At 37.9% G+C, this 18,245-nt stretch overlaps 3 protein-coding genes and 1 long non-coding RNA gene across 4 annotated transcripts in view; 1 reads left to right on the top strand and 3 right to left on the bottom strand.

Annotated features, from left to right (window-relative positions):
* Nucleotides 1–12,911, top strand: part of eya4 (EYA transcriptional coactivator and phosphatase 4) — a 57,745-nt gene extending 44,834 nt beyond the window's left edge. Inside the window, exons 19-20 of the mRNA XM_007552959.2 lie at nucleotides 10,000–10,100; nucleotides 12,274–12,911. Coding sequence (XP_007553021.1) covers nucleotides 10,000–10,100; nucleotides 12,274–12,354 — 182 coding nt within the window. The 3' untranslated portion in view covers nucleotides 12,355–12,911. The remainder of the gene's footprint in view (nucleotides 1–9,999; nucleotides 10,101–12,273) is intronic.
* Nucleotides 183–9,993, bottom strand: LOC107836347 (uncharacterized). Its single transcript, XR_001662232.1, has 2 exons — nucleotides 9,111–9,993; nucleotides 183–919 (listed from the first exon to the last, which is right to left on the bottom strand). It is a non-coding gene; the product is annotated as an uncharacterized LOC107836347 (long non-coding RNA).
* A 260-nt stretch (nucleotides 12,912–13,171) lies between the features above and the next one.
* Nucleotides 13,172–16,828, bottom strand: rps12 (ribosomal protein S12). Its single transcript, XM_007552958.2, has 6 exons — nucleotides 16,771–16,828; nucleotides 16,600–16,646; nucleotides 15,225–15,341; nucleotides 13,996–14,098; nucleotides 13,627–13,728; nucleotides 13,172–13,259 (listed from the first exon to the last, which is right to left on the bottom strand). The coding sequence occupies exons 1-6, from the start codon at nucleotides 16,807–16,809 to the stop codon at nucleotides 13,197–13,199; spliced, it is 471 nt and encodes a 156-aa protein (XP_007553020.1). The 5' UTR covers nucleotides 16,810–16,828; the 3' UTR covers nucleotides 13,172–13,196.
* Nucleotides 16,829–17,533: 705 nt separating this feature from the next.
* Nucleotides 17,534–18,245, bottom strand: part of LOC103138663 (SH3 domain-binding glutamic acid-rich-like protein 3) — a 2,473-nt gene continuing 1,761 nt past the window's right edge. The window contains exon 3 of the mRNA XM_007552957.2: nucleotides 17,534–17,825. Coding sequence (XP_007553019.1) covers nucleotides 17,763–17,825 — 63 coding nt within the window. The 3' untranslated portion in view covers nucleotides 17,534–17,762. The remainder of the gene's footprint in view (nucleotides 17,826–18,245) is intronic.

The raw sequence follows: 18,245 nt of genomic DNA, 5'->3' as shown, positions 1-18,245 counted from the left end.
AACAACCACACACATTCTGCATGGCTCACATCAAATAACACGGAACGTGAAATATGATAAACTTTAGAATCCAATAAAGGGTATCTATTATGTTTTTCTTTGTTTTGTGGAATGAATGACATCATTTTCAACAAACCCAACTGTAAATATCACTGTACAAAAGTATTGAGTCATTTTTTTTCTTCTCTTTTCGCCCCCAGTCAGATCTTGTTATTATTAAAATAGAGATGTACCAAAGAATTGGCTGATGACCAGATTTCAACTTTTTGGCCCTAATCTTGACCGGCAAGTTGATAACTCAAAATCATTATCCCTGATTAATAAATGTGAAATGCATCAAGCTGAGATTTATTAGGTTTTCTGGTAAAGATGTGTTAAAATATAAACAAATCAATAGATCTTTTATTGAAAACAATTTGTGAAGAATGTGATTCAACTTGAGATTCATTCAGTACCATATTTCACACTCTGTAGGTTTAAACCCAGGAATTTTTGTATGTCATATTTTATTTTTTATTTTTTTAGCTGTCTGGGAACTTTTAAATAACAACCAATAACGTCCTATTTCCCTGGTGCGTAAAAATGACAAGAAAAGCCACTCTTAAAAATGAGAAGGACAATTCAAGTAAGCCTGTTGGGTTTTACGTTGAGAAAAAGGTGCAACAAAATTGCCACTGATTTAGACATGCTTGCATTCACAGCAAAACAACTGGAAGTGTGATTAAAAACATTCTGGACAAGCGTTCACATTTGAAATCAGATATTTATATACGGTGCACTACAAGTCGAATCCCCTCTTTTGTTTGGCATTAAATCAAACCGAACCTTTACTGTTTTAGGTCAGTTAGGATGTTCTTATTGTTGGCTTTTCAGTTCATCTCAGTAGATTTAGGATTCGTTTCACTTTAAATAATGACACCTCTTGCCAGCGTCGCAGCCTTTCGCTTTTGTTACGGGGTTTGAAATAAACATTTTGCACCAACACGTTCATTTATGGGGCACAGAAAGCTTCTACTTCCTGAATGTTAGGGTAGCTGGATTCATTGTTTGACTGACGTAATCATTTTGTAGGCCACAAGTCTCTTATCTTCACTGACTTTTTTTCCATGATGTCCCACAGGAAAGCAGTGTGTTTCAGATGCTGCCTCAAAATGCATGTATTACGCCATTTCACTTCATTATAGCGAATTAATGCATAGAAACTTAAATATTCATCACTTTCTAAGTCTTGACATGATCTTTGCATTTGAAAACAAAGTCAGACAGAGGAAATGTGTATATACATANTGTGTGTGTGTGTGTGTGTGTGTGTGTCTTTGTGCGCATTCTTCTGTATTCCTTTGCAGACACACATGCAGTATCTATGCAAGAGCAATCAGATCGCACAAGTTTTCTCCTTCTCGTTTTGCTAAACCTTCACATGTTCCCGTTATCCCAAAATTTGTCGAAACAACCAATTGTTCTTTTTTTTTTAGGTTTCCTGCTTTCTTTTAAGTTGATCTGGCGTTCCAGTTGCATTGAATTATTAAATTTGACAGCCAGTACAAGTCTGATTTAGAGCAACAGAACACTTGTGAAATCAGCTCTAACCACATTATTGCTTTCCAGTGCACTGGACGTAGTTTGATTGCTTGTGTAGTTTTGAGGTAGATTTGGGAGGATTTCCAAATATGAAATGTTTCAAGCACATTTTCTGTGTCTCTCTACTCGCTCTCAGGGGACTTTGATACAGTGCAGAGCCCCTCCACGCCCATCAAAGAGCTGGACGACAGAGCCTGCCGGAGTGGGGGGTCCAAGTCTCGCGGCAGGGGCCGCAAAAACAACCCTTCTCCTCCCCCTGACAGTGACCTGGAGGTAAAGAACTAAAGAACTCGCTCTCACAGAGCACTTGGAGTTCTGAATAAACAATCTATTCAAATCTCAATGGAAATATGGTATTTCGTTTGATTTTTATCCAACCTGCTTACTGTTGACCACAATGCAAAGGATAAGAGACGTGGAACAGTTTTCAGTGTCTTGTACAATAAAAGTATAAAGCCAAAACTTTAAAAAAAAATTATTTTGGTTGTTGTGAAATACTTTCTTATCTCTTTTGTTTGGTTCTGCAGAGAGTGTTTGTGTGGGATCTAGATGAGACGATCATCGTCTTCCATTCTTTGCTCACAGGCTCCTATGCGCAGAAATACGGCAAGGTACGTATGACACCGTTCTCATAATCTGATAGAATTACATCACCGTCGGTTTCTTCTGGAAAAATCTTTCCATCCAGACTGAACGATCTCAGTCAGTTTGGGGGGGAAGTAGGTAAAATGTTAAAGACATGCCTATCTGTCGCTGATAGAGCTTCCCTACTAAAGTAGAACCACTATAGACGAGACACACTGATCCTATTACAAATGCAGTTATGAACTGGTTTTTCAGATCTTGCACAAACGTGTACTAACACAACACTAAAGCCATCTCTTGGATTAAATTTTGGATCATTTTGCCATAGTCTTGCAGACAAAGGAAGGAGGAAGTTGCTCTGGTCAGATGAGATTAGCATTTTACTTTTTGGCTTACATGTAAGATGCTTTGTGTGGTGGGGGTGAAAAATGGTGGTGGCAGCATCATGCTGCAGGAATGCTTTTCTTTAGCAGATGCAGGAAATGTGATCAGAGTTTGTAGGAAGATGGATCTCAACACGAGGTTATTTTATGGGCAGAGTTAGCACCAACAGCCACTGTAAATACAGCAAAAAAAAAGGTGTTTCTTTAAAAGTGTTAACTTAAGAAGGATGAACACATAAAATGTTTTTTTTTTTGGTAAAATAAAGTCTAAAGTTAATTTCCCTTCTCATTTATGGGCTGCTTTATGTTGGTAAACTTCATAAAATACTAACATAATACAATGACGTTTGAGGTTTTAATTTGATTAAATGGAAAAAAAAAACGTTCAAGTTGCAAAACATCGTTTCTCCACAATAACTGTTGTTATATTATCAACAGACTAATTTTTAGCTAATTGGAATTTATAAACACCGCTGCAAACGTGAGCTACACAGGCTGATTTAAAGCAGCTGGCGATTATTAAAACACAATGTTTACACACACACAGTCAAAATCTGTTAAACTGTGATAACAGCGCTATGTATTTACTGTGTGCCTGGAGCTTATGCTATTGTAGTGGTGAAATAGTTGGGGGGGGGAGGGTTTATAGAAGAACTGATAGAAGCATTTCTATGTCAAGCACTACTTTTTTGGCAGCGGAGACAGAGCTAACGCTAAGTGAGCACCTGGTCCTGTTTTGCCCCGAGAGCAGTTCGAAGGAAAATTCACCAGCTCTGAGACGAGAGTCCAAGACTACACAAAACGTACTCAAAAATAACAGAACGAGTCCTCGATGTGCCTTTATTTCTCTCAGTAGATTACTTATGTTACATTAAAAGTTCCAGGAATGTTACGGTCAATTTATGACCACGTACACAGTAAAATTAGCCTTTAAATGAAGCTATTCATAACTGTCAATGCCTTCATTAGTTTAATCACAACCAATGAGAATTATGTGCTAATTTCTTACTTTGAGTAATGCTTATTTCAATTTTCTCTAAACTTATTTGGTGGTCTCACTTTATCACACACCGGCTACACTGTTTATACTTCCCTTTATTTTAACAGCTCCTGGCTCTGATCTCGGATCATGCTTTGTGCCCCGGGTTACATCTATTTACTGGGCGACGTTGTTCCTGTGTGCACAACTGCAGCTACAGCAGCCAGCCTGCAAAAGGCTTTTAAAACCTGCTCAGGTCTAATATCCTGATTCTGTTGGCAGTAAAACAAAAACTGGCAGAACACACACGCGCGCACACACTCACAGTGTGAAGCCAAACTGGCACGAAACTCCCTGGCAGTTCAGAAGTTTTACAGATGCAGTTTTGTGGGCACAGAAGTACTTTGCATTTGTGCAGTATTTTTTCTTTTTCTTTTTTCCCCCCCCTCATTTAATGTTTGGCAAATTACATTTAATGGGTATGAGAAACGTCCTGATGAGTTGTAAATTGGTAGAGTGTGGGGGTGAGACATGGAAACACATGTGGACTTAGCGGTTGATCCAGCTCGGTTTCTCCCACACTTATTGTGGAGAAACAATCAGGAAAAGTTTTAACTTGAGGTCTGCAATCTGGTAATGAGATTGACTCAATGTCTTTCGGGGCGTACCGTTAACTCGATGCACTCTCCGTTAGGCATAACAAGGTGCGAGAGGTTTCCAACTGTTGTGGGCAAACGCAGAATTGCCTTAGTGTGGCGGTTGGCGGTTTATTATTGAAGTGGCAGCACATCCGTGACATGTTACCCACACACACCTGCAAGGCCTGGTCATAAATAACAAATACAGGGCAGGATTGGTCAGGTTGGCCTCATGTTGAGGCTACAACCTTATCACACCCACTTTAGGTGAATCAGGATTACCTTTAAACTTAAGGTTTTCCAAAACATCCCGTTAAACCAGCCACTATGATACCTTTAGGATAGTAATATTATGCTTGATTAAATAAAAAATAACACTAACAATAATATTAAAGTCAGCAATTTTGTGCAATAGCTTTTTATTGTGCTTTTTTTCTGAACTTCTGTGCATTTAATAAAGTTTACTTTATATGTTAAGCTTGAAAATTAAATAAATAAATAAAAAAAAAAAACAAATTGGTAGAACATAGGTTTTTGCTTTGCTTTTAAGGTCTAAAATTCCCAAGTTAATGTTTGTCTCCAATCATGGCTGAACAATTGGATTTATCCACATGATGAAAATACATCATATCTTTGTCAAATGAAATACATTTTTATAATTAAATTTGTCCAACAACATCTAATTTTTAAAAGACAATCATCCCTGTTCATGCAAGCCTACAACGAGTAAACATAGAAAATAGTTTTCAAGACTCAATGTTAAGAAAGAGGACACTCGTTTTGTTTTGTTCAGCTCAAACACATTTTACATTTTCTCAAGATGATAGGAGTGATGCACGTTATTATTTCAAACTACATAGATTTTGTTTGGAGGGGCTGGAATTGGAGTTGAACTATTTTAAAAATCAACATTTTAAAATCACGTTCAGATACTTGGAACTGAACTGGTTCAAGAGGAAACGCATAAGCAACTTGTGACCCCCGAGCTTTCATTTCTTGAGAGAGCAAACTAAAACTGGGTTGGCTGCTTTTGAAAACTTTTAAGAGGACGAGAACATTTATGATCATTCAATGTTTTGAATTGAGAAACTTGCTTAGCATTTTCTCACCTTCTATTAATTTGACTAATTTGGTTTTTGTTTGCATCAATCCCAAATTATAATTGACTCTACTGATTCAGAAACTACAAGACATAAATTCACTCTCATTAACAGCTTTTGGGGATATCAGTCACATTTATATCAAACTCTTTATGTCTCTCAGCTGCAGCTTGATGCAACGTGCAACTGAACTTGAAACATTTTTTTTTTTTTTTTTTTTTAAGATTATGAGGGAAGGAAACATTTTTTGACAGAAAGACGAAACCATTTGGACTTTAATGGACAGCACAAAGCACATAGTTGGCCATTTCTCCATTGAAATAATTATAATTTTACTGACTCAAAAGTGAGTACACTCAGTACTCTTGTGTAATTCATTATTTTTCTACTTATTCTCAGCCCCACAAATGTTGTCTGTGCAAGTTTCCCTCTTTTTAACTTTCACTCACCCTCCTGTAAGTATCTTTCTATTCTAGTCATCTAATAGTGTCAGCGAATTGTGCAGCAAGCTGTCGACCCGCGCTGACCCGTCACAGATGATGGTTTTTGCAGCTGAGCCCCGGGCTGGCAGGGTAGACTGCGTTCTCCCAAACACACACACACACACACACACACACACACACACACGCAAACCATTCACATACCAAATAAACTAAAGCATCTGCCTCCGAGGGTACCGACTCTCTGCAGTACGCACAGGAGGGGACGCACACACTTCATTTTGCTCACCCTGTTGTCCTCCCCCCGGGCCCCCCGCAAGTTTTAGGAATGTTGATGGGACAGGGCAAGTGCAGCTTGTCTGTCACCGTCTGGTGTGATGAGCAGAATGTACCAACTCCAGCAGTGGGTGGAGGGCAGAGGTGTGAATTGGAAAAGTGTGCTGATTGTAAAATGTTATTTATTTATTTTTTTTTTTTTTTACAACTGGACTGGAGATGATAAAATTGTTCTTTTTAATCTTTGTTGTGTTTTATTCTTTTTCAGGACCCTCCGATGGCAGTCACACTTGGTCTGCGGATGGAAGAGATGATCTTCAACATGGCTGACACACACTTATTCTTTAATGACCTGGAGGTGAGAGATGACACAAAAAAACAATCAAATATATTTAAGATAACTGGCCTATAAATTTAGCACAAGGGCATTCTATGTATCAATATACTACTACTGCCCTCTTGTGGTTAAAAAAAAACCCACTCATTTTATTTCAATTAGTGAAGGGCTCTGCAGAAAAACAATAACTTTTGACACATTCTAATGTACTTTAGGTTAAAACATAATTTAGAGAAGAACTGAGATCGAATGAAAATGAAATTTGTATTTTTATTTATTTATTTTTTTTAATTTACAAATAAATATCTGAAAGGTAGGGTCGGTGTGACTGAAAATTGATTTATTTATTTTTTGGAAGGTAACTGAAGCTCAGTCGGATCCTGTAAGCATCATCTGAGAGTTTTCAAGTCTTGTCACATATTCACAGTTGAAGTTTGATCAGGACTTTGATTGGGCTATTTTGACACAAACAATATGAAGACCAGTACGCTTTGATCCAAGCTGCTGTAACTCCGGCTGCGTGCTTTACAAATTCCTGTTGGTTCAAGCTGCACTTGTCTGACCTTTGACCTTTAGCAAGTTACCTTCTGGCATTGTTTTGAATTTGTCTCCATCCGTCAACTCTGACGGAAGGGGGGGATAAAATGTGGCATAACATTTTGTTCTCTGTGGTATAATTGTCTCATTTATGTGTTTGTCAATGCAGGAATGTGATCAGGTACATATTGATGATGTGTCTTCAGATGACAATGGCCAAGACTTAAGGTGATTATGTAATATTTAACTGTTCTGCAAAAAAAATAAAATAAAAAATGAGCGCTACTGCATGCAGCTCTCATCGTCCTGGGTGAAACTCTTGTCTTTAATTAGCTCTCTGGTTCCTAAAAGTCGTTTTAAAATTGCTTCGTGCAAATCACTTTTTCATGACTAATAATAATTAAGCTTTTTTTTTTCTAACAGAGCAGACTTTTTAAATAAAACATATCATTATTATTGACAGTACTTACAGTTTTGCAACTGATGGCTTCCATGCAGCTGCAACCAGCGCCAACCTGTGCCTGGCTACGGGGGTCCGCGGTGGGGTCGACTGGATGAGGAAGCTGGCCTTCCGCTACCGACGGGTCAAAGAGTTGTATAGCACATACAAAAACAATGTAGGGGGTAAGCCAATCAACAAGGAATCCCTTGGTCACTAGTTGAAAGGAGACATTGTTCAAGAACGTTTCTTTTTTTTTTTTTTGTTCACACACACTCATCACTGGCACAAATGTAACGTATCTTTCTGGGATTTCGTTTTGAATCGTTCTTTTTCAAGGGTAGAACAATTGTTTTAATGCTGGATTCTTAAAAAAAAAAAAAACAAAAAACATTTACATTTAATTTGTTGTGTTAAAGGTCTGCTGGGCCCTGCAAAGAGAGATGCCTGGCTGCAGCTAAGAGCAGAGGTGGAGGCTCTGACCGATTCCTGGCTCACCCACGCACTCAAGTCCTTGTCCATCATAAGCTCAAGGTTCGCATACATTTTTCACGGTCACTCTTTCACTCAAATTCTGAGCAACATCTTTTCTTCTTGCTGAAGACGGTCGATGCATTGCGTCTTTGATTCGAAGGGCATAGATAAGAAAAAAAAAAGAAAAAAAAGCATTTATTCAATAATCAGCCTCCGTTATCCATTGACGTTGCTTTCACCTCCTGCAGGAGTAACTGTGTAAATGTGTTGGTGACAACGACGCAGCTCATACCGGCGCTGGCGAAGGTTCTTCTGTATAGTCTTGGATCGGTTTTCCCCATTGAAAACATTTACAGTGCTACAAAAATAGGTATGGAACCGCACACACACCACACACACACACGCGCACACACACACACAGGAACAACCACACACATTCTGCATGGCTCACATCAAATAACACGGAACGTGAAATATGATAAACTTTAGAGTCCAATAAAGGGTATCTATTATGTTTTTCTTTGTTTTGTGGAATGAATGACATCATTTTCAACAAACCCAACTGTAAATATCACTGTACAAAAGTATTGAGTCATTTTTTTTCTTCTCTTTTCGCCCCCAGTCAGATCTTGTTATTATTAAAATAGAGATGTACCAAAGAATTGGCTGATGACCAGATTTCAACTTTTTGGCCCTAATCTTGACCGGCAAGTTGATAACTCAAAATCATTATCCCTGATTAATAAATGTGAAATGCATCAAGGGGAGATTTATTAGGTTTTCTGGTAAAGATGTGTTAAAATATAAACACATCAATAGATCTTTTATTGAAAACAATTTGTGAAGAATGTGATTCAACTTGAGATTCATTCAGTACCATATTTCACACTCTGTAGGTTTAAACCCAGGAATTTTTGTATGTCATATTTTATTTTTTATTTTTTTAGCTGTCTGGGAACTTTTAAATAACAACCAATAACGTCCTATTTCCCTGGTGCGTAAAAATGACAAGAAAAGCCACTCTTAAAAATGAGAAGGACAATTCAAGTAAGCCTGTTGGGTTTTACGTTGAGAAAAAGGTGCAACAAAATTGCCACTGATTTAGACATGCTTGCATTCACAGCAAAACAACTGGAAGTGTGATTAAAAACATTCTGGACAAGCGTTCACATTTGAAATCAGATATTTATATACGGTGCACTACAAGTCGAATCCCCTCTTTTGTTTGGCATTAAATCAAACCGAACCTTTACTGTTTTAGGTCAGTTAGGATGTTCTTATTGTTGGCTTTTCAGTTCATCTCAGTAGATTTAGGATTCGTTTCACTTTAAATAATGACACCTCTTGCCGGCGTCGATTTGCATCGTCGCAGCCTTTCGCTTTTGTTACGGGGTTTGAAATAAACATTTTGCACCAACACGTTCATTTATGGGGCACAGAAAGCTTCTACTTCCTGAATGTTAGGGTAGCTGGATTCATTGTTTGACTGACGTAATCATTTTGTAGGCCACAAGTCTCTTATCTTCACTGACTTTTTTTCCATGATGTCCCACAGGAAAGCAGTGTGTTTCAGATGCTGCCTCAAAATGCATGTATTACGCCATTTCACTTCATTATAGCGAATTAATGCATAGAAACTTAAATATTCATCACTTTCTAAGTCTTGACATGATCTTTGCATTTGAAAACAAAGTCAGACAGAGGAAATGTGTATATACATACATACATATGTGTGTGTGTGTGTGTGTATAGAGAAAGACAGAGAGAGATGAGTGAGGGAGTGTTCAAAGGAGATGAGTATACAGAGTTTAATAATCTACACTTTCTTTGAGTGAGAAGGCTAGACAAAACCCCAAGATGAATATTTTTAAGTAGAGAAAATAGGAAGAGTAGAAAATAATTTGGGGAAAAAGCAAAAATAATATGGCGGTGAGACGAGACTGAAGAAGAAAAGCTGCGTAAATAAGGCAATAATTTCACACTGGATGCTCATTCTGTTAATTAAGGTATGAATCACGGTGAAGTCAGCTAAAACCCAGTACCGGTGTGTCCAGTTGCTAATTTTTATGTTTCCAATTGATTAAAAAAAAAAAAAAAAAAAAAAAAAAACGGCATCACATGAAAAGACGCATTTCTTTAATCTATGTATCTGGATGTATCCTTCCTGTGTTTCTTTTCATATCCATCTAAACAAATGGAAAACCTGTGAAAGCCGTCTGTTTGTCTCCAGGCAAAGAGAGCTGTTTTGAGCGTATAGTCTCCCGCTTTGGCACTAACATTACATATGTTGTGATTGGCGATGGGAAGGATGAAGAGCATGCCGCCAGCCAGGTAAACAAACAGCTTCTGAGCTTTGACCCCTCTGACCATGTTACCCTCCTTCCTTCCCCCTTGTTCATTTGTTTTTTGCAGGAAAAGAGAGTTGCTTTGAGCGCATAATGCAAAGGTTTGGCAGGAAAGTAGTGTATGTTGTAATTGGGGACGGTGTGGAAGAGGAACAGGCGGCCAAAAAGGTAATGGAACCACAACCTCACCGCTTGATCCCTCCAATCCGCCAACTCTGCACAGCGTGAGCTCTGATTGGACAAAACCTGCCTTTCTTTGCTGCAGCGGTTTTTTGTGTTGGTCTCTGACTTTCTCTGGTCGACTGGCTTCTTTGTTTGACAGTGTGCTGGGATAACTTCATTGCAACTGTTAAGAGTGAATACTGAAGAGCAAAGCTTGGATAATTGAGTATGCTTTGGCGCTTTCGGCAAGAAACCGGTTTGCAGTTTTAACAACACGAGTGGGAAATACAAGCACGTCCAATGAAGTTAGAGTTTACCAAGCAGGCCTGAGCGGACAAGTAATTCAGTTTATTACTAAATTACTTGTTTGCGTCATTGTGCTTAAAGGCAAAACATAGAGAGAAACGCATTGCTACAGCCTGGTTTTGCTAATTGCAGTTAGCAACGAAGCAACTGGCAAAACCTACGGCTTTTCCATTTTGAAGCGAGAATGCAACCTACTCGCACCTGAGACTAATCGAATGCGCTGGAATAAACCAAAAACTTCTCAAACGTGTGTTGTTTTATCAACAGCAGAAAAGTAAAAATGTAGTCGTTTATATTGCTTCTTAACTCTAACGTGTATCATGTGATGATAAAGATTGGGAATAATATCCTGCAGCTGTAGAAATAAATGTTGCTTCTTTTAAGTAAAGACTTTTAGATCATTCTGTGAGTGTATGTTCACGATTAAAACACCGTGGTGTTTTAATCGAGGTCGGACCGTGAGCGTGCCGACGACTGCCCAGTGCTTGTAGCGTCACAAACTATATTTTTGAGTTAACATTTTGGAGCATGTTTCTGGTCAAAATTTAAGTGACAGCCTGCCCAAGTATACACAGTAGCCAAGCTTTGGACATGCGTGTTTAGCCTAAATATGCTGCTTTTGTTCCAGTGATGTAATGCATTTTTTGACTTCTGCTGTGATTTACTACAATAAGGAATTACAAGTAAAAAAAAAAAACAACATATTTTGTTAGTATTGGTTTACTCTAGTTAAATTAGAGATGTTTTCTTATCCTTCCAGCTTCAGATTTTATTTGTGACGCTTGGAGCTGGGATTGTTTTAAAGACTGGGTTGTTTTCTTGTCACTTTCTTTTTTTCTAAGTTAGAATTAAAAGACGCTCCTACAGTTTCCAGTGTCTTAGAAATTCAATGGTTCCATTTTCAACATGAAGTCGTGTGCAGAGAAGATTTGGTTTCCACTCAGTTGCTGAAAGCTAAAAGCATCTAATGAGCATAAAACTTTAATGTAGTGCTTATAGGCTTTAAAAAAAAATACCTGTAGGATTGTGTTATTTGCTGGATTTTATACTTGAGAACAGAAACTTGTATGATTTCTGTTTCCTATTAGGTGAAGCCATCAACCATCTTATAGGGCATACGCTGACGATTCAATACTCAAGTTATTAAATAAACGGTGTCAATTTAAATAAAATAGAAAATGCATCCGATAAATGTATAATAATTTCAATGATGCATTTAATTCAATATCTTATTAAATACTGAATTTCAAATGAACAAAATGTTTATGCACCGTTAAAAGCACAGATTTCAGAATTTTATTTCCTTTCTACAGCATCACATCAACTTATTTTGCCAGCCAAAGCGTGGCTGTGGACTCAATTCACCTGCATATTTTAAGGTTTCTTTAACGAGCCATGAAAGTTGAAGTTTTATAGAGCGCGGCACAGAAAAATACAAAACAAATTATTTTGTCTCAAGTTATACATTCGCGTTAATATTTCTGGCTCCTCGACGTCCGTCAAAACTAATTCCCGAGCAGAAAGTGACAAGCACATTTCCCACTAATGTTAGCGCTGCATGGGTTTTGTTTGTGGTGCCATTGCATAGCAAGCAGCTCCAAGCTACAGTAGCGTAGCTTGCATGAGTTGAGGTGGTGGCAAGCAGCCATGGAAACGGCTTCTGGTTTTAACCTTGTGCGTCTGCTTCACAGCACAACATGCCTTTCTGGAGGATATCCAGTCACTCTGACCTGCTGGCGTTACACCAAGCACTGGAGTTCGAATACCTGTAAACTACCACGGCGAAATGGACTCATGCAATGTTGATGGAAACAAGCAGCCTTCTTTTGTACAACTATTTAAGAACACGTTAGACTGCAATGGTTTGATCTCCCTTTCTCCTGTCTTTTTTGAACGTCTGCATTGATGAACTCTAAACAGTCTTAAGTTGAAAGTGATAAAGAAGCCCTGTTCAGCCCTCCTCCTCTGGATCTATACATGTAAAAAAAAAAAAAAAAAAGTGAGAAATTTTGTTCATGCAGCTTAACTGGGAACCCAAGGATGAAGACTTCTTGGGACGTTTCTGTTCAAGATCCTTTTTTTCAGCACACAGGGCGAAAGGAAGACCTCACCTGGAATGTACCTTCCCCTGCAAATTATTAATCTGAAGGAATCTCTGTAGAGTCCATAATGTATAACAGGGGACATGTTTTTCTAAGGTTTTCTTCCTGGCGGTTAACTTGCTATAAAAATGCAATCTGTGGTAAAAACTTATGTAAATTATTTCCAATAAATTTCAAGGACAGTGGATGTTTTGGGTTTTGTCAGAAATTAAATTGTAAGGATTTGATCTTTGGGTCTGGTTTCTTCTTTTTTTAAATCTGTTTTTTTCTGAATGCCTCCTTTCCTAAGCAACACAATAGCATTCAAGTGACAAACAAAAGCCCTTCAATAATGCAATAACCATTTCAAAGTACAATCTTTGAATTATCGATCAGAGCATGTAACCCTGGACATGGATCCAGTGCAGTTCTATGTAGAAGATGCTTTACATGCAGCAACCAGCCTGTAAGTTCCAAGAAGAGTTGGAAGTAAAACACCAGAGGCAAATTCATTTCCACATTTTATTAACATCTCACTTCTTGGATTTGAAGTATTCTTCAATCACATCCTTGGCCTGAGACTCTTTGCCATAATCCTGCACAGAAAACAAGAACTAAGTTGGTGTTGCATTTCCATGGTGAATAAAGCCTTAACAGCTGCAAGCATAAGGCATACATGCCTCTGGTACAGTACTGCTGCATTTTACAGCGCATGTCGCCATTTAAAGGGACCCCAGATATCACAGCGAGATGATGGGGCTCGTACTGTGGCCATTATCTCGCCAGTAATCAGACAGCTGCATAGCATAACGCACAGCACCTTCACTTGACTGGCTGACCTCGTCTAATGCCTCCTGGACTTTACAATACGCGAGATCTTTACATTCATAGGCTTAACAATACTTTACACACAAGTTTAAGCAAAGAACTCCTTTTTCATCAACAAAGAAATCAAGCCTTTACCTTGACGACAACGCAGCTGCAGCCCACCACCTTGCGGGGTTTTCCTTCGCGGTCGATCTTGCAAAGTCCGACCCACTCGCCAAGCTTCTTGTTGTCGTCAACCTTCGAAATAAGAAATGGCGACATAGTCACACAAAGGGAATAAACGTCAACTTTCCATTTCAAAGTGCTTTACGTCATAAAGAAATCCAAGTAATGATGAAATAAAAGCCATGTGAACTGGACTGCATCTCAGATCAAAATTGGGTAACAAAGGCAATCTCCTCACAGGGTTCAGTAGAGGGAGCCAAGTTGTCATCACTGACACAGAAGTAGCTTTCACAAAACGTACAAGAATCCAACATCTGCCTCGATAAACCAATCGCTTACCTTGATCAGGTTGATCTGATGTTCGGCGCACAGGGCCTCCACCAGCTTGACGTACATGGGCTCGTCACAGTTGGCAGCCAGGACGCAGAGATGGGCCTGACGTCTGCAAAAAAAAACAAGAAAATTACTAGATGTAAGAAATAAATATGCATAAAAACAAAAATGGCACATACGACGCAGGGTGACAACACTTTCCATGTTAGGAAAAGAACAAAAGCAGCCAATCACTGCAGCACTAAAGAGCAAAAATCTTGTCAGAAAATTCTAGATTAATCAAATTTTATTTGCATAGCACATTTCAGCAACAAGGCATTTCAAAGTGCTTTACATCATAACAAACACAAAAACACAAAGCCATGCAACATAGAATCAACAATCAAAACATTACATTAAGTCAAGTGCCAGGTTAAATGTAGTTCTTTGCCAAAGCAGGGTGGGGACATGAAGGAATATCAAAGCAAATGTAATTGGAGCAAAACAGCCTGAAACAGGCTTGACATTGATTGATAAGAGGTCCCACTATTTTCTGCGACATAAACACTGATGTGCGAGCAAATCTTGGCAGGTTGAGTTGTAACTACAAGCGGTGTGCTGGACTGCATCTCAGACAGAATTTGGGTAACAGAGGCGATCTCCTCACAAAGTTCAGTAGAGGGAGCCAAGTTATCATCACTGATACAGCAGCACGATTCCTTCAACTCTACCATCGGAAATATCTGCCACGCTCCAGCAAATAAAACTTTTCGGTAACACTTTATTTGACGGGGTGTGCGTAAGACTGACATGACTTATTAAATTGCATTAAATTGTCATTATTTACAAAATCGTGGAAAGATGGCACTTTTAATGCAACTTTTAGAGCAACTTTGCATTAAAAGTGTCCTTATTTACCGAATGACACTTCATGACAACAGTCATAGACATTCATAAAGACTCCTTCATGTTCATGACAGGTGTTATGTCATGTTAGTGTCATGTCAGTCTTATGCACACCCCTTCAAATAAAGTGTTACCAAACTTTTCTTTGGATATCTGACCTTCACCGTCAGCTCTGGAAAAGCCGAGCTGCATCACCCCTGCAATAGGCTTACATATTTTACCCAAGCATTGTTTTTCTGACATGGCTTGCGCTTCTAGGATAAGTGTTTTTTTTTTGTTTTTTTTAAAGTAGGCTGATAATTACTGAATTTTTTTGTGCTAAAGGCATTTCCTAAGGCGTTTCCACTCACTTGTCCAGGGCCTTGGCAGCCTCACGGATCCCACGTGCAAGGCCGTCGTGGATAAGTGCGGTCTTCAGCACTTCGGGGAGAGCGGTGTTGACATCCATCACACCTCCGGCAGCAGTGCTATCGAGAAGAAAGCTTTTTTTTTTTTAAAGCGACAACTTTAACTTCATGTTTGAGAAATTAGCGCACTTTACTGAGCTTCTGGCACATCAGACGGAAAATCTCACTCATTGTAGAGTGAAGGGGTATCCGACAAAGAACTGAATCATCACTTAAGCAGAGCTCAGAAAAGCTTCAGTCTTCAGACCCGCTGGACCTTAAACGCTGGCACTCGAGCACATTTTATTATTTTTTTCTATTTGTATTTTCTATTTTCAAATAGATATTGCTTGGATATTTAAAATGTCTTCCAGTTCCAGTGTTCATGTTCACTAGAATTACTTTCTTTAGTGTTGAAATGTTGAACTTGCATTGTTATGTCATTGCCATTGTATTACTTGAAAATGGTTTCAAAACAACAATGGTATTATTATAATTATTAATTATCTTTATTTTACCAGGATAAAAACCAATTAAGACTAAAACTATTTTTGAGAGAATCCTGGCCTAACAGCAGCAACAAATACAATACCGGAATGATCACAAAATCTTCTGGGACAATTTATCGCCCAGCAACATTGTGACAGGCCTATTCATGGCAGAGTATGGAAAACAGTCTTAGTCCTTTTCTTGAAGCCCTTAAAGAGAGGCTAGAGTTTGTTGAGTTTTTGTCAATATCAGTATTGATGCATTAAAGACTTGCAAAAAATAAATAAATAAATAAATAAAACTAAGAGGTTGGAAATTGGTCACAAAATTCAGTACAACTATAAAGCCTAAGTTAAGTAGCTTCTCTCATTTTTCTTTTAAATAGAAAACTGTAAGGGACTTGATCACTTTTTGAATGCACTTGAATAAAAACAATCCCCATATTAACAGATTTAAGCATGCAAATAATGTTCAGTAAGTCGCATAACGAGTACCCATCCATCTTTCCTCTTATTGTTTATGGATTGCAACTTCGTATGTTCATAGAGGGTTAATTTAAAGGCACCCTAATCTTAAACCTTGCATCCGCATTTAAGTAATTTTTTTCTAACAGATCCCATCAGAGTCGTATTTCATTCTGAACGTACATCTCAGCTTAGCCAGCCTCCTAGCTTGTGCCAAAGCGTCGTTCGAAGCTTTAAACCTATGAGACTACACGCAGCTTCTCAAGGCTTTAGCTTAGCATCTCCGTATTGTTTAATAGTTGGGTCTTATGAGTCCAGCTACTTATATTCTCCATTTCCAAACGCACTGGTAATGTAGCTGTAGCTGAAAGAAGCGTCATGCTCACCCTTCCTCGGCCATTGTAGATTTGCGATGGATGGCGAACTTAAAGTTCTGCAATATATTGGAGACATAAAAGTAGAGTTATTATCCATCATAAACAATAAGGTCTGATTCAATAAAAACTTAAGATGTTTGATTATTCGTGCAGATTGTGTCAGCAGTGAGGGAAACGCACCCAATCCTCCTCTCGGGTAGCGGGTAAAGAGGACGTCATAAGGCTGCGACATTGGTTTAATACCCGCAGGATGATGATGGGAATTCCGAATCTTTATGTGATCCGCATCATTTGGCTCTGCTCATCAATATTGACCTACTTTCTCTGTACTTCCAAACTGATCATTAATCAGAATCCATTGCCCCTCTCTCTTCACTCTACATGTTGCTTAAAAGCAATGTTTTTACTTTTATTAGATATGTCAAAACATATCTAATAATGTTAAACTGCATCATTCTGGAGCAATACGTCACAAATACAAACGCATGGAATATTTTTGCTTGATGTACTTTCTGTTAAGAGCATTTTTTCTCGTCTGTTTTCAATAATTATTTGCAAATTTGAGAAAACATTCTATTCAATTGTGAAAACATTTTATCTGACTTTTGGAAAAATGTCTCGATAAAATCTCCGAAATGCTTATCTTTCTTCTGTCAGTAGGCTGAAAGTACTGAAAAAAAGTATTTAAAAAAACATTTTTATATTTAATAATTACATTTTTAATAAATTCAATAAAAATCAAGTTTCCTTTAAGCTTATTGCCATGTTTTAAGTAAGTTTTTTAAAAAATGTGTTCTAAAACAAAACATTTCCCTCACCTTTTGTAGTTCTGTTGCTCAAAAGGTTGTAAATAATGCCTTGTAAGGTTGGCTGATTACTGTAGAGTGAAATTATATGACTGAAGTAAGAAAGAACTACAAAATAAATGAGCATAACGCATAAGTCAAACAGTTTTGAGATACTTTATTTCACTTTTACAACATTCAAAAATGTGCTGCTACCCCAGAAACCCGTATGTTTTTCTCAAAAGACAACATGTCTTGGCATCTTGAAGCAATAAAGCATACCATATGGCACATAGATGAGCAAAAATATATTCTTTCATAATAGTTTGTGCAGCTAATTCCATTAGTATATTCCCAAAAGTCCCACATTGATGCTGAGTATTCCCTTTATAGCTTGAGGAACTTCTCAAGTTCTTCATTCTCAATCGCTTCATTGAATGCATTAATGTCCTGGGGAGAAAAGGAAAAAGAAATTGTGCTGATTAAAAGTTTAGTTTGAGATGATAGAATCAAGAGAAAAAACATAAAGACAAATGGTTGCAAGTTATTTGTTAACAGCACAGGAAGAAGGATGTGACGTACTAACATACTCTCCTGATATCTCCTAATAGCTTGTATACAATGTTTCATATTTATTAAAGCAATTTTCCACACGACTAACGGTAACAAGTGCATCACAATTATCAGCTGAAAGGATTCACACAAACATTTTTCATTACTTTCAGAGTTCTGTGAGCATATTTGGGTAAATAAAAATGTTAGACTTTTATTTTGCTAGTCTACTAAAACTGTTTTCTTTCAAACTACATTTCTTGCAAGAGCAATTTCAAGGGATGAGAAAAATAAGACTAAGTTACTTTTTTTTTCTTT

Source organism: Poecilia formosa, unplaced genomic scaffold (genome assembly GCF_000485575.1).
Source record: "Poecilia formosa unplaced genomic scaffold, Poecilia_formosa-5.1.2 Scaffold53, whole genome shotgun sequence".
NCBI lineage: Eukaryota > Metazoa > Chordata > Actinopteri > Cyprinodontiformes > Poeciliidae > Poecilia > Poecilia formosa.
The sequence above is the reverse complement of the archived record's forward strand: the minus strand, read 5'-3'. Positions and strand labels throughout refer to the sequence as shown.

Excerpts from the sequence above, each read along its gene's own strand:
- rps12 (XM_007552958.2), bottom strand. The coding sequence starts at position 16,809 with ATGACGTCCTCTTTACCCGCTACCCGAGAGGAGGATTGG. Across the intron at positions 13,729-13,995 it reads ATCAGATCAACCTGATCAAG|GTTGACGACAACAAGAAGCT; the intron begins GTAAGCGATTGG and ends CTTATTTCGAAG. Across the intron at positions 13,260-13,626 it reads GCAGCTGCGTTGTCGTCAAG|GATTATGGCAAAGAGTCTCA; the intron begins GTAAAGGCTTGA and ends TTTTCTGTGCAG.